Genomic DNA, 15,379 nt, shown 5'->3' on the forward strand with positions numbered 1-15,379 from the left:
TTAATCGGGAATGTTCGACGACAGATGAAGGGACAAGGAAGGACACTGGATCGGCCGGCATAAGTAGCATAGAATCCGTGAGTGAGTGACCCAGAGGGCTGAGGTAGAACTGTCTCAGTTTTGCAAATGTGGGCATGTGCAATGTTTGCCACAACCATTATGGGCCGCTATTCAAGCGAGTGTTTGGCGAGGGGATCAGTGGCCGACAGCGCCAGTGTCGCGTGCAGTCGAACCTCTCACTCGGATTGTTCCTAAAAGGAGGAAACTAAGACTAAGAATATGACAGTACCACGCTTGTACAGTCACATTCAGCTCATATGTTCAGATACAAAAATTTACAATACAAAAAATTTTTGCTACCAATAATATCTCGTCTATCAATTCCGGAGAAGTGAGAATGCTTCTGCTGCGCATATTTGTACTGCGCTCGGATGAATCATCCGTACATAAGATATAGGGTCATTGATATTTATTACTAGGTATAAAATTAGCTTATAAAGGATACTTTCAAAGCAAATGAGTGATGAAATCGTTACTGCTCAGCCAGATGGATGCGATATTCGATATATTTCGAATATTCGAGGGGATAGTCCTCAAAAATATGAATTCTCTACGAAAAAAATGTTGCATATTCTAATATCTGGACAGCAGTTAACACATATCCTGGGCGATTCTTGCAATTCTGAACTCGCTTTTAAACTTTAATGGATTCGAAGCTGAAGGCGGCTACATCAAAAAGAAATTTCTCGGGCACACCTTATGCGCCGATCGTAGAAATCGCCGAGGAAACATTCGTGGTTTTTTTTTCTTGAGCTCTTTATAGAAAGCAAATCTGATTTGTCAACATAGACCGATATAGCGCACCGTCACCGCCGCTACATCTGTCGATGATTTGACAATTTCCATATCCAATCAAGTTTTTGATTCTTATTCGAGGCTCTGGAAATTGCTGTCAGATTTCCCTGTGAGAACACGTGGACATAGACGTGGGTGGATGGATCGTCATTGTAATTAGGTCCCATACGCCTTCATAAATCTTTCACCAATCTGTATTGAAGTCGAATGCCCATCCGGAAGAGATTTATCAACACTCCCGAACACTTTATCCTTTATTCTTTATAATCATCATCAGCATCTCATTTCAACGTTGGGAAATAGACAAATTTTTTATGACAACGTTTCATCGATTCCCTCTGAATGATCTCCAATTCCACAACAATATATTTCTGCGGAAAATGCATGGTTAAAATCCACGAAATAAAAAAAGTAGTTCATTTAATAATACTATTTGCCACAAATTTCCATAAACCTTGTTAAAGTTCCTTTCAACCGCATAATGGTGAACCCAAAGTGGTGTTTCGACTAGCGCTTAAAAAAGACGATGCTGAAAATCCAGGTTTTTCGACTAATCCTTAAGAAAACTTTTAAAAAACGCGTTATTCGAAACACCAGGATTCGCAGCATCGTCCCCATGGCCTAACAAACAACAAAATGAACAAACCAAATACATAAGTAGTAAATAAACACAACCGCCACTCCCAATTAACATCTATAAATTTTTCAAAATTTGTTTCTTGCAAAAAAAGCCACCAAGAAGGAGATCGTTGGCAAAATGTCTTGTCTGCACATTCACTTCTTCAATCTTACCATTAGATTGAGTTTTTGAGGGAAAAATAAGGTGAGGTGACAACGTAAACAATGTACGTTATTTACTTCGATTATTTTCAAGAAATTGAAATTCTTGAAATTCGCAACATTTCGTTTGTTGCTAAATCAGCATTGCATTGGCAAGATTTTCCTCTATACTTGACATCAATTCGTGAGTAAAGGAGGTGAGACGACGAGCGATATCCAATTTTTCGTTGTAAGAAGCCTGGAAGGTGAATGCTAAATTCAAACCCCTATCGAAACTCATTTTAAAAAATTAACCCACCTTATTTGCGGCATTGACAAGCCTTGAGATCAAGTCATTTGCGTGTATAGGTAGAGACACGTTGACGACCAAAAATTCTGTGTAGGAAGCTGTAAATGTTCTGTTTTGTACCACAAATAATTTATTAGGATTCATCTGTAGACTTGTAGGAATGAGGTTTTAATAAAGGATAGAGTGCACGGCGTTGATCAATCCTTCGACTTCAACTCAGACTTCGTTTGAGGTTTATGAACGTGAGTGCAGCTTCACAATTACTTCCGGGGGTTAGCCGAGGTGCCAAGTCAGTGCTTTTATCCTCTCAAACAAGCCTTGTACCAATCTATTGACCCTGGAGAGATGAAAGGCTTGGTCTGCACTAGGGCGGATTCGAACCTTCGATCGATTATAGCCAAAGCGGACTCTCTTACCGGCTGTGCTACGCCGCCCCGAAGCTTTAATAAGATTACAAATTTTTCTCCTTTCATACGTTACATTCAATCTAATTCTCAAGAAATAGTAAGTAACTGCAGAATTGCTATAGTCGGGTCAAAATCACATGAATCGCTCGGTGTAGTTGCATAAGCTGCGCTTGAAGCAGTGGGACCATCGCGAGCTGCGGCGATGATTGGTGCTAGCAAGGGTCCCACTTGAATCTGACCGCTCCGCTCCACCGCACCGCTTCGGACACAACCAACTGTACCGAGCTTCATGTCGTTTTCATCCGACTATACGTCCCGTAGAGCACGTATAGTCAAATCGGCTAAGGTGGGGCGCTCACGGAAAGTGCAGGCATAAATGCTCAGGAGAAACGGTAAGAGGGTCCCGCGGATTTTTTCGCGAATGCCTCCTTCAATCGTTTCCTCTGGATATGGCTGAAGAGACTATCAACACAGTGAAACTACGCTATCGATGTCAGTGCTCGTCTTTGTCGCGATCAATATTGTAATAACTCTTGTCGATCGCAAAGGTATGGAAGGTTTGGCCGGGGCTAGGGCTTGTTCGAACCGTCGATCCACAGCCACACCTGGATCTCTTACCGACAGCGCTTCACCCATCCCCTTTTCCCCTGATATCATAATCTCTTGGAACTGCAGCATTTTGTCGGATCAATGATTGTAACAAAATCAAAGAAAGTTGGGCTCAGATACAGTCGATGAAATCAACGCAGAAAATCACCTGGGACGTTGAGGTGATGGATTTCAGTCGTGGAGAGATTTTCATCCTGAAGAGACGCGACTTGTGTCTCTTCATCGGCGACCTTAAATATAGTTCTTCTTGTCTCAGTACGACCTTTCATGCGCTTATTTTTTCCTAGGAAAAAGTTCAGAAAGTTGAAAAAAGTGTTAAAAAAAGTCCTTATATTTTCAAAATAATGGTTGTCATAGCGGACAAACATGTTCAGTTCAAATATTTCACTTACATATTTAATATCAATGAGAAGAGGATCCTGCATGTTGGGTGTATCCGAGTGTAACGTAACGACTTCAGAATGATCCTAAACGCTATAAAAATCAGGACCACAGAAAACATGGATTTTGTATGGAACATACTTGAGGAAAGTCATCACTTAAGGCTCCATTGTCAAGTAGTGGTCGTTTTAGGCCGGATCCATCAATATCCTTAATGTAGAGTCTTTTAACCTAATGGATTTTCCAATTTTTTTTCAGAATTTCATAGCATTCTTTCTTTATCTGCACTTCTAACCTCAATAGCTTCCTCCCTTACAGATCGGGAATGCCTTCCTACTGTTGGCTGAAAATATAAGTATTGAATTGAACAAAAAATTTGAAAAAAAGTAGGTTCCAAAAAACAAAACAAGAGCAGCTTGATGAAATCACTTCTTTTCACAAAATTTCCTTCCTAAGTAATGTATGGTGACAAGAACGAGGTCATTGAGTCAAGCTCAGTGACAGCACTGGGCAAGCTTCATGAACAGAGGTTACTCGAGGTTCATTGAGCCATGCATAAGCCTACTGTCCAAACCATATCGAGTTAATTTTTTCTGACCTCACTGACCTGTTGTAAAGATACTGTCACAATCGCATGAAGAATGAGAATAGCTTGAGCCGACAATTTCATCCGAAATCCTGAGAAAAAAACAGCAAATAACACTTCAAAAATTCTCCAAATGATTGCAGAGAGATCAGAAATCTAACGAGAACGCCTCAAAATTCGACAAAGGTTGTTTATGAGTACGAGGAGGTACGGAGGTGCACTCCACTCTTTCTAGAAGAACTAAACTCACCTGGAAAATCCCTCTTATATACTGTAAAGCATGATTTGTTTGTCGATGTGCACGCCCAGATATTTGCCAACTAACGACCGGGGGCGACGTTCCTACAGTAACCAAAGGATTCATCCTAAGAAACCGAGCAAAAATTATGCACGGAAAGGAAATTAACCCGATATTTTTAAATATTTTAGGTGTGCGCCTAACTTTTAGCTTTAAGTCACTAACCTTTATAAGGGAAATCCTAGGAAATCGGGTGCAGCAGACGAGGCACGGAATGTAGTCGAACTGCTCCGAACTATATTTACTATTATTTACTTTATTTATTTATTTATTTAACCTTAAAACGAGTAGAACTTGTTGCCAGATTGTCGATTACATCATTCTAAGATGTAATCCTAGCCTTCCTAGCAAGTATACATATATTCTTCTGGTCCAGAAATTCGTACGTACCACTACTAACGAAGCAAGTGCTCCGCTACTCCCGAACGTACCGCCGTCGGTGCAAATGATGTCATTTAGTTCAGCTTGATGTTCATCCGAACTCCGATCTTTTCATCTCACTGAGGGTCACAAACCACAACGATCAACAACTTGTCAAACATTTCTCGCTGCGAAAAGCTTTACTGCATCTAATTTTAGAAACGTTGGACGTGAATATTCGCCATGTTTTCCGAGGACTCCTCCGTTCTTCAGTCTCATCACTTCTCGCTTTTATCCTGCAACAAATACAGCGCACAGTATAATTTTGATTTCCACCACTGGGGTGGATCTAAAAATTTGATTGAACCTTGTTATTTTTATCGTGAACTAGTGTTTGCCAATGCGAAATTCAGCTTTTTGCATGGCGACGTTTAATTTATCAAAAAAATCAGTCTACAATAATCAGAGGTGTAAATTTGGAGGTATACGGTGTAACGTAACCATATATACCTGGATTTTTTGAATTAAAAAAAATTAAGAATCCGTCTTTAAGTGCATCCATCGTCTTATCAAAATACCCAATCCGACCTGTGCCACAATTCCGCATGTGTTTCCAGTCGAATTATCTCAGTAGGTATCTCCATTTTGCAGCAGACGGCAGGGATCCCATCACGAACACAACTGAATACGCAATTGCACCACAACACAGAGTGGTTTAAGCTGATACTGGGCGTAGTCTATGTCTGACCGAGTGGCCGCAGCGCGTCTGACGCAACGCACCTTCACTCGCTTTTCTTTCTGCCGAGCTCCAATCAATCAAAAAATCCGATGAGATATGTTCGGCGCTGACAAAGCTACGTATTTATGGACAATGAGTAACACCAGACGCCATTTGTCTGCAATAATTTCCTCAAACGCGTCCGCTCATTAGTGTCTCGTGGTCGAAATGTCGGGGAGGTGCCGGCATCTGCTTTCAAGTTGGCGCCCACTCAGACAAAGGTGAAAATCATCGTTCCACTATTTGTACGGGCGCTCGAACAACCGAGTTCAAACAAACGATGATCTTTGAAGCCTGCTAGCATCTGCAGATAAATCCACAAACCATGCAGTGCAACTTCAGCCACGCAACAATTGGATTTTTACAACAACTCTTCCGGAAAAAGTACGGAAATGTCAGAGCACTTTCCAAGTTCTTAATTGATGTCTCTTCCAATACATTCGATATTGCATCAAAACGGACAGTGGCGCTCAAAGCTGTTCCGAAACAAAGAAAAATCTCAGGAAAGTGAAATATTGAGATACAGTGTAGTAAGAACGAGAAATGTTTAGCAAGATTCAGATAGAATGTTAAAATAGAAGGAAATTTTTACCAACATTCCACGGATCCCGTAGATTGTCACTGAATTAGGCGCAAATATTGCTTCAAGAACAATGCGACCGTTTCCGATACAAAGTTCCAAATACAAGTTTTCAAAGCTTTATTCCTTCCTCTTTTCGTTCTCCTCCTCTCTGTCTCACTTCCTGAGGTAAGGATAAACGATAAAGTGCACGACAATTATTAATACCTATGGGGATGCACCTAATAACAATAATAATAATCAGACACTTTATCCTTTATACCTTGATAATAATAATAATAATAATAATAATAAAAATAATAAAAATAAAAATAATAATAATAATAATAATAATAATAATAATAATAATAATAATAATAATAATAATAATAATAATAATAATGATAATAATAATAATAATAATAATAGTAATAGTAAAAATAATATTAATGATAATAGTGAAAATAATAATAATAGTAGCAAAAAAAATAATAATAAAGAATAGATTGACTGGCATTAATCATTCCGCTTGGGATCCCCCACCACGTTCACTTCAATTAACAATCGCTTGAGGTCTACGAACGTGTAATCAGTGACTGGCGGAGGTTAGCCGATGTGTCGAGTTACTGTTTTTATCCTCGCAGACAACTCTGGTACCAACTTGTCCCCTTCGGCAGGATGAAAGACTTGGTGAGCACTAGAATGGACTCGAACCTTCGATCGATGGTGTAGACAGCGGAATTTCTTGCCGACTGCGCTGCACCCGGGCCAATAGTAATAATAATCGTAATCGCAATTGATTAACGCCTGACACTTTATCCTTTATCATTTATGCTTAAAATCACAATAATCATAATAATAACTCTTGTCATTTTGCAATAGGATACAAAAAGGACAAAGTCACTGACGTATCAATCCACTTGGGATGCCCCAACGCGTTTTACTCGAATTCGTAATCGTTGAGGTTTTTTTTTTTGGAACGTGTGTTGACCTACACAATGACTTGCGGGGGCCAGCCGATGATCAAGTCAGTGTTTTTTTTATCCTCCCAGACATGTCTGGTACCAATTTATCGACCCGGGTGGATGAAAGGCTCGGTTTGCACTAGGGCGGTTTCGAATCCTCGACCATGTGGCTACAAAGGACCTCTAACCGACTGCGCCACACCTGCCCATTTTGCAATATATCTTTTAGTAATTTTTAGTAATTTTTAATAAAAACAGCCGTTTAGCCAAGGAGAAGGACTTCTCAGATCCCCTAGCACTCGTTCTCGTTGCGCTAATTTGTAGCGTTGATATAATTCCGAGTCGCATAGTTGCAAAAGACGATGCGCGTGACCGGGTAGCGGACATGGATAACCAGTTAGTGGTGCATGTTTCCCGAATACTTAAACCACTTCGTACGATCGTACATGGACAACTCGTCCTTTACGAGCGTGATGCTGTTAATTCTCGTTTCACTGCCACTTCTAGGATTTTGTCTGGAGAACACTAATCTGAACTATGTACATGATGGAGATGCTACGATAAAGAATGCAGTACAAAGGTTATTTAACGCTTGATCAGTACTATTGCGGTCATTTAGTAGTAATTACCTGAATTTTCTAAAATTCACTTGAAAATAGCGATTATTTTGCATTTTTTTAGAGCCCCTAAGGACTCGAAGGAGCCATTGCCTGCTTACATCTACAAACCGATCCCAAACCATAAGTTCAAGTACGTTTGGACCTATTATTCCTATTTTCTTCAAAAATAAAATATTGTGAGAAATATAGTAAAGAATAAGCTTCAAAAACCAAGTAGAAGAAACCGCGTAGCGTTCTCAACTGCAGCGAGAATTGTTCCCCAGCTGGTAGAACCTAGAGAAACAGGGATCAGAGTCGTGGGTGGTGATCGCGTAATCACAGAAGGCAACTAAAAACATGCCTAAGACTCATTACATGTTACAGACTACAAGGAAAGTGTGTGAAATGGGAAAACTTTCCCATACAGTAATCCGCTCTGTTCCACGTTCCCCAAATCCATCAGCAATTTTTTCCTATAATTTAATTTTTTGCACCAGTAATTTCCTCCTTGAAAAAGTCTTTCACCTTCTAGAGGACTTATAAATAGACTTTAAATTTTAGGTATTCCAACTTCAAATACCCAATAGCGACTTCCACGCAGGAACCACTACGATCATTCGAGTATGTAGTAAACACACCGTTGCAAGTTGATGAACCTCCGCCACCGCTGCCCGCACCCGCTCAGCAACAATTCATTCCAACACCGTATTTTCTGCCCTATTTCACTAACGATATGCCGTTGTATGCCGGCTACCGTATGCTTATGAATAGTCAAGCTTCGATACCATCACTCGTCGATTATCTCGGAGCAGCTAAGGAGTCAAACAATCCCAGATATGCTGATTATGTTGGTCTGGAAAAATTACTGGCAAAAATTGCTGTTGAGAAAGTAGCGAAAAGAAAGGAGGATGTTTAAGAAACAGTTTTGAACCTGCTAGTCGATATTTGCGATAATCAATAAAGTTTTCATCATCATGTGTGATTATTTGAAGAATTAATTCATTCCATCGCTTTTATGAGGTCATTATGTGCTTGCGGAGTCAATTGTTTGGCAGAATAAAACCTACGGACTAGTGTTCCTTTTCTTACCATGTTTGAAAGCAAAATAAACTGTGCTTGTGAAAGTGCGGCTCACTCCGTCCAATGCAGATACGGTTCACGTTCCGGTCCGTTCAGCAACCTATTTATTCATTGGTTTTACCCGCAGCGCGTGTTAGGCGTTCTGAGGTACATCGTGGGAAATAAAGCCGTTTTCCACCCTGTTTTTCAGGGCGATTAGGAGGAACTGAGTGTGGCGAAGCTCGTATTCGTGAATTACAATCCAAACTCTATATTGTTCCACAGAGGCTGGGTGTGAGGCTCCAAGAGTTTCTTATTACCACATTTCAAGGAAGAAGATGTTTCACATTTCAGCTACGATTCCTGAAAACTGCGTCACAAAGGCTACATTCGAGTTGGAAGAGTTCGAAGAATCCTAGAAGTCTTCCATATGGAAGTTAGCACAAACTGCGACCTAATCATGGATTAATGAAGTAATAACCGCGTGAATGAATAATATTTGAGGTCTGCGAGGGTATAGATATCTTGACCTTACACAAAAATCTGTACGAACACGGAACTCATGGTAGACAGTGGTGTCAATAAAAAAACTTCGATCGGAAGGAGCAAGGTCACTCTCACTTATCAAGTTGCAACAAAAGTTCGGCGAGGAATTAAGACATGTGTAATGTTCGTCGAAAGAGTATAAAAGAAAGTTATTGACTACGATTGATAGTGTGCACACACCTGATTCGCTTCACTTTTCACTGTATTTCACGTCATGACGATGTATGTGATTCTGCTAGCGCTCCTCGTTCCACTCGTCATTAGTATCGGAGAGTACGGACCTATTTCCTCACAGCTGCCTACCGTAGCGCTTTTCGGTGAGCCTCGCCTGATTGCAAGGCGGATATGGCGAGGACAACAGGTACCTAAATAACATTTCCTGTCCCTTTAAAAAAAAACAAAGAGAGTTCGAATGTTCTCTTGTCTTAAAACCTCGGCATATTCTGTCTATGTTTTGTGATAGTGTGCCTGCGAGGTTTTCTGGATGGAACCCTCTATTTCCCTGAGGTTTCGCCTTTTTCGCCGTCTTCAGAAGCCTAAATAGAGGATGACACACTATCACAAAACAAAAACCAAGAGATTTTTGTCACGACGAGAACACGGAAGACAATGAAAGTCAAACTGATCAATTTGCCACGAAGCAACTCTGTGGATCTTTGCCTACGGTGAAATGAATTGAAGGCGTAAAAAATTGGAGCTCATGTTTTGTGCAGCTCTAAAAAGTTGTTCCATCAAAATGACAAGTGAAGCAAACGCTGTGATGTTGCTACTGCTTCCGATTTCTGGATTTGTAGGCCTACTTCGTGTTCGTATTGTGAAATGACCTGCAAACGAAATAAATAACGAATCCTAGAGAATCCAACGCAGAAAATTTCTTCTCTTTCTTCAAATAATTTTCTGTGCTTTTTTTGGCTCAGATTTCAGTTCTGGAAACAGTAGGTGAGAGAGTTTTTTTTTTTGCAGAAGAGCTAATAGGCTTCAAATTACGCTAACAATATCAGATTTACGAAAATCCTAATAGTTTGAGAAGAAATGTTGTTGAATAGGAGGGAAAAATGCTATTTGCAAGAACTGAATCGCTTCAGTTCGGCGCAAAACTTCTATTCTTCATTTTTACTCCGCTGACCCAAAAAACCATGGTTATGACTGGTATGAAAGCTCAATCAACTTGTTTTTCTTGGAATTTTCCCAAAAAGCTTTGCTGATATATTTTTTGGCTACGGAAATCCCACATTACGCCCAATCACTCTTATCCTTACCGTACGTTTATGTCTGTGATAGTTCCATCAACGGTTAGTTTCCGAATCCCTTCACTAATTATAGAACCTCCACCATCCTTCTACTTTGTTCTTTCTTCCTTAAAAACACTTCATTATCTACGTTTCATTCCTTGAATAGCGGTTTTATAGTTAAAGGCATCACTCCACGAATCTGAGGTGGTACGGATTTCCAGTGAAGTATTCGCATACGAGATCGTAGATTATTGAGAGAACTGTGATTCCGTCCATTTCTTCCTAACTGCCGTAAAAAACGCTCCGGAAGATACGGCTTCGAGGGTTCCGACGCGCTATTTTCCCCAAGGAGTTCGATTGGAGCGAGCCAGCCTTGCTCACGCGCGCATCTTCCGAGCCGTTTTTTACGACAATTAAAAAGAAATGGATGGAATCACACCCCTCTCCATAATCTACTATCCCGTGTACAAATACTCCACCTGAAATCCGTACCACCTCAGATTCGTGGTATGCTGCCTTTAATTCAAGATGTTGCGACGTCAGCGGTCTAAAAGAACGAAGAAAGAAGAAAGAAAAGACGTTAGTTCTCTTAAAATATTCTGATTCTTGCTCTTTTCTTCATTCGTTTGAGATAACGGATCGAACTTCCTGTATTTTCACATTTCCATTCAATGTGAGAAAGAAGAAAACTACTGATTCAATACTCTTCAAGAGCAGTAAAGGACTCGAAGGGGAAATGAGACATCTAATGGTTCATTCAAAAGCCACATATTACCCAATAAACTCCTGAAATTTTGTAAATTTACTCCCAAACATCCCTATGATTCCTTATGATTTAGTTATACATCGTAAAAAGCTTCAGGAAACCTTTCCTGAGGCAGAACATATGAATCTTTCATAGGTTTTCGCGCTCGAGAATCATGGTTGTACCTCGATCGAGCAGAGATGTTGTCTCACGCGATGTAACGTGGGTTCCATGTTGTCCAGGTTTAAAGGCATCACCTCACGAATCTGAGGTGGTGTAGATTTCGGACGGAGTATTCATATACGGGATGGGAGACTATGGAGAGGGGGTGATTCCGCCCATTTCTTCCTAACTGGCGTAAAAAACGGACCGGAAGATACGGCTCCGGGCGTTCTGGCACACTTTTATCTACAAGGAGTTCGACTGGAGCGCGCCAGCCTTCTGCGGCACCGCATCTTCCGGGCCGTTTTTTACGGCAATTAGGAAGAAATGGACGGAATCACATCCCTCTCAATAAACTACGATCCCGTATGCGTGTACTCTACCTGAAATCTGCACCACCTCAGATTCGTGGGGTGATGCCTTCAACTCATCTGCTGCTCATGACTCAATGATTTCTCCGTAATATGTTCACGACGCTGATTCTGGATGAATACAGTTAATAGCAAAAAGTAATAGTGAATAGTAAGCACTGCGCTAATATCAGATCATTAGAGAAATAACGAAACCGATAATTACTAGCACTGGTAATGAGGTAGGTAAACAGAGTTCATGCAAGACCGAAGGGAATTTAACACCCATTTATTATAATAAACAAAGGGGACATGCATTATAGTAACTGATGGTAATAATTGGTTCGAAACCGCCCCGGTCCCAACCAAGCCTTTCATCCCTTCCAAGGGGTGGATAAATTGATGGAAGACTTGTCGGGGAGGATAAAAACGCTGACTTATCACATAATTCACTTGGGATGCGCCAACGATGGGGAGCGCTGCCCCCTAACCCTTAACTGGCGCATCCCAAGTGAATTATTGATACGCCAGTGACACATTATCCTTCAATTCCCAACTTATTTACGGTATTTTCGAGTGTTTAATTAGTAATAAACATATCATTTATAAATATCCTGAACCACATAAAGGTTTTTTTCTTTCTTCATTAGGATTCTCTTCTTTAAAAGGAACTTCTTTAGGATTTTAGTATCTGGTCTATCTTTGTGATCTCCTTGACTTGTATCTACCACATCCATATGCATCGATCCCTCTTCGCGCCCTAATTTGCTATCCAGATAGCTGTCTCGATACTTCCTTCCTTATTCCGATTCACTCCTACTTATTAATGAGGCTCGGTAGTGAATCATTATTTTATCCTATTCGCTATAAGCGTCCGTCCGTCCCATTTCTTACTCCGTCTAAAGGTAGAGCCGAAACCGAGTTTACAACATTCCTTAATCCCTACTACTACTACTACTACTAATCTTTTCTGTGATAAAAAAAAACCTTTCATTCTTTTACTACGTCTCTGCATACTTAAGTATTTGATATAATCTAATAAGACCAAGAAATTTTTCCTATTTTTTTATATAAAAATCCTTTTCCCTATTTTACTTTATTTTACTTTAGATCATTGTTTTACGGATGATTTCATTGATGAATAATCCTTTAAAGGCATCACTCCACGAATCTGAGGTGGTACGGATTTCAGGTGGAGTATTCGTATAAGGGATAGTAGATTATGGGGAGGAGAATGATTCCGTCCATTTCTTCTTAATTGCCGTAAAAAAAACGGTCCCGAAAACACGGCTTCGTGGGTTCTGGCGCACTTTTTTCTATAAGGAGTACGACTGGAGCGCGCCAGCCTTGTGTGGCGCCGCATTTTCCGAGCCGTGTTTTACGGCAATTAGGAAGAAATGAACGGAATCATCCTCTTCTTCATAATCTACTATCCTTTATAAGAATACTCCACCTGAAATCCGTGCCACCCCAGATTCGTGGAGTGATGCCTTTAAGTACGCCTTCGCCAGTCTATAAAATGACGTCAGCCATCCAGTGTACTGTCATTGTGCTTGCCTTCCCAGAGGGTGCGGTAGCAGCATTAACTTATCGACCATTAAATAAGGAAAGGCTTGACTGACCTTGAACAGTTGATTCAGAACACGAACATTGATTGAACAGACACTATGGAGGTTCTTAGCACTGCTTTATTCGCTGTTCAATGGTGAGTAAAGAATAAAGTGTCTGGCGTCTCAATCTTCTCGGGACCAGCGCCACCACGTTCACTTCAATTCAGAATCGTTGGAGGTTTACGAACGTGTAACTGGCCTGTAATACAATGACTTGCTAGGGCTATCCTCTCTGTCAACCCAGTGTTTTTATCCTCCCAGACAAGTCTGGTACCAATTTATCGACCACTAATTGATGAAAGCCTTGGTTGGCCTTGCGCGTTGTCGAACCATTTGTCCAACAAATGCAAGTGAGGTACTTACCACTGCACTATTCGCCGTTTATTCATAGCTTCATAGAAATAGAGGCCCGTCATTTCATCTTACCGCCATAGTTACATGGGAGTCACAAAGCAATGAACAAAATTTCCTGTGAGGAACATTAAATTCTTCCATTGAATAGAAAAACAGGAAAGTTCGAGAGAAATGAATGAAGCATATCGATGCAAATCACGCATCCAGAGGACTTCTCATTCTCCCTTCTTTGTCAACGAGCTTTGCAAAATTACATTTTTACAACATTAAACATTACAATTTTTAAATTTTTAGAAAATTACAGTTTCCCAAACCGTTAACGTTAGCCTGTTAGTTCGACCTGATAGTTGTGTTGACATGGAACATATTGTCTTTCCCTTTATTCCTTTATTTACTTTTTCTTAATCCTTAACTTTCAGATTGAAAACGTTCACCAGAATGTGCTGCAAAGAGAGCCCTATCACGCATATCCTGTAAATGCTATGCAAGTTGAAGGTCCCGTACAAGGTCATCCGGTCACTGTTTACACGTACGTGCTACCTACTACATAAATCATATCATCGTACTGGTACGGATGTCCTGACGCGAAATTGCTGTTTTAGACGGATCCTTCGACCAGCTAAACTTATCTTCACTGGTGGTGATGTCGTGACCCATCAGTGGAAGGGTGGTGACGACAACTACGAACGGCAGGAATTTCACCGACAACCTCACGCTTCAGCAATCCAAGAATTTGGGCGGAAACTGTGAGCATTGAAGCAGCGCATAAAAATGAAAGTTTTCAAGTACTTACAAAAAATTCCAAACTAAAACTTGCGGGATTTCGTCGCGATCGATCATATGAAGGCAAAAGGACGGAATTCTGCTGTGATGTTGTTCATGAATCTCCAACAATGTAAAATAAACTTTATATAACTATTTATTTAATGTAAATGACGCTTGTTGCGTTACAACAAAAAAAATGAATAGAGAATCTATGCTAGAAATCTGAATTCTCTTATAGCACTGCACGACTGAAAGGATTAAAGGAGATCATAAAAAAAGATGCACATAAGAACGTCGATAAATATGATCGTAGAAGTAGAAAAAAGAAAAAGTAGAAATAAACGATATGTCATCAAATGAAGCAGAATCGATGTTATATTGCAGTCGATGGAGAAGAAAACGAAATTCCGAAATTTGAAAGCAACTTTAGTACTTCAGTTAAAAAAGGAGGTTTGAAGTGATGAAATTCACTTTTAAATAGTTAATGTTTAATGAAACTGACTTCAAAACTTAGTGACTAGCGACGCGTGGAGATAGCATAGAAATGCATGACGATAGTGCAGCCCTCAGGCTAAAATCACTTGCGGAAAGCACATATCTTTGAAGATGATCCAACATGATCCATTCACTTTAGTTGATCATATATGGATTTGCTTTCCTCGTCAGAGAAGAGAAAAAAAATCCAGACTGATTAGGAATATATAGTAAAAAGACAGGAATAGGAGGTGACAATACAACTACTTCGCACCTGCGACATCCATAAAAGGCTCTATTGTTTCCAGTATCACTATGATATTTCACATACAGTATCTTACAGAAATAACAATATAACTCGTTAAAATCAAGCAGTGGAGATATATGCAAAAAAAAATCTGCACGGATCGGTGATTCCTTGAAATTTCTATCTAAAACTGTCCAGGTGTTTACCCACCTATCAATGCTTCGAATACAAACTGGGCAGCATATCTTACGCATTAATTATAGATTTTCCAATTTTAAATATCACGACGGATTTCGCGCATCCTAACAGAGAACGTTCCTAGGAATTTCTGCTGTGTTTCGGGCAGGACCGCGCTGTTCACCTGTGATT

General features: G+C 40.2%; 3 protein-coding genes across 5 annotated transcripts; 2 read left to right on the plus strand and 1 right to left on the minus strand.

The window, feature by feature from the left end:
* Positions 1-1,768: 1,768 nt before the first annotated feature.
* Positions 1,769-3,991, minus strand: RB195_000145 (uncharacterized protein; the record flags this gene model as incomplete). 2 transcript variants are annotated; one of them, XM_064196319.1, is made up of 8 exons in its annotated part: positions 1,769-1,873; positions 1,934-2,022; positions 2,802-2,978; positions 3,089-3,170; positions 3,333-3,407; positions 3,463-3,531; positions 3,617-3,664; positions 3,929-3,991. In XM_064196319.1, 8 exons carry the CDS (start codon positions 3,989-3,991, stop codon positions 1,769-1,771), a joined length of 708 nt encoding a protein of 235 aa, XP_064052199.1. The 2 variants fall into 2 exon arrangements, with proteins under 2 accessions (XP_064052199.1, XP_064052200.1); XM_064196318.1 differs by lacking the exon at positions 2,802-2,978 and having other exon boundaries at positions 3,463-3,552.
* Positions 3,992-7,340: 3,349 nt separating this feature from the next.
* On the plus strand, positions 7,341-8,966 carry RB195_000146 (uncharacterized protein; the record flags this gene model as incomplete). Of its 2 annotated transcripts, XM_064196320.1 has the most annotated exons (5): positions 7,341-7,447; positions 7,549-7,617; positions 8,028-8,317; positions 8,737-8,819; positions 8,880-8,966. In XM_064196320.1, the coding sequence occupies 5 exons, from the start codon at positions 7,341-7,343 to the stop codon at positions 8,964-8,966; spliced, it is 636 nt and encodes a 211-aa protein (XP_064052201.1). The 2 variants fall into 2 exon arrangements, with proteins under 2 accessions (XP_064052201.1, XP_013302636.2); XM_013447182.2 differs by lacking the exons at positions 8,737-8,819; positions 8,880-8,966 and having other exon boundaries at positions 8,028-8,382.
* A 319-nt stretch (positions 8,967-9,285) lies between these two features.
* RB195_000147 (uncharacterized protein) lies at positions 9,286-14,274 on the plus strand (the record flags this gene model as incomplete). Its single annotated transcript, XM_064196321.1, has 3 exons — positions 9,286-9,432; positions 13,944-14,053; positions 14,127-14,274. 3 exons carry the CDS (start codon positions 9,286-9,288, stop codon positions 14,272-14,274), a joined length of 405 nt encoding a protein of 134 aa, XP_064052202.1.
* Positions 14,275-15,379: the final 1,105 nt, after the last annotated feature.

The sequence above is a fragment of the Necator americanus genome, chromosome IV, assembly GCF_031761385.1.
Source record: "Necator americanus strain Aroian chromosome IV, whole genome shotgun sequence".
In the NCBI taxonomy this organism is placed as follows: Eukaryota; Metazoa; Nematoda; class Chromadorea; order Rhabditida; family Ancylostomatidae; genus Necator; species Necator americanus.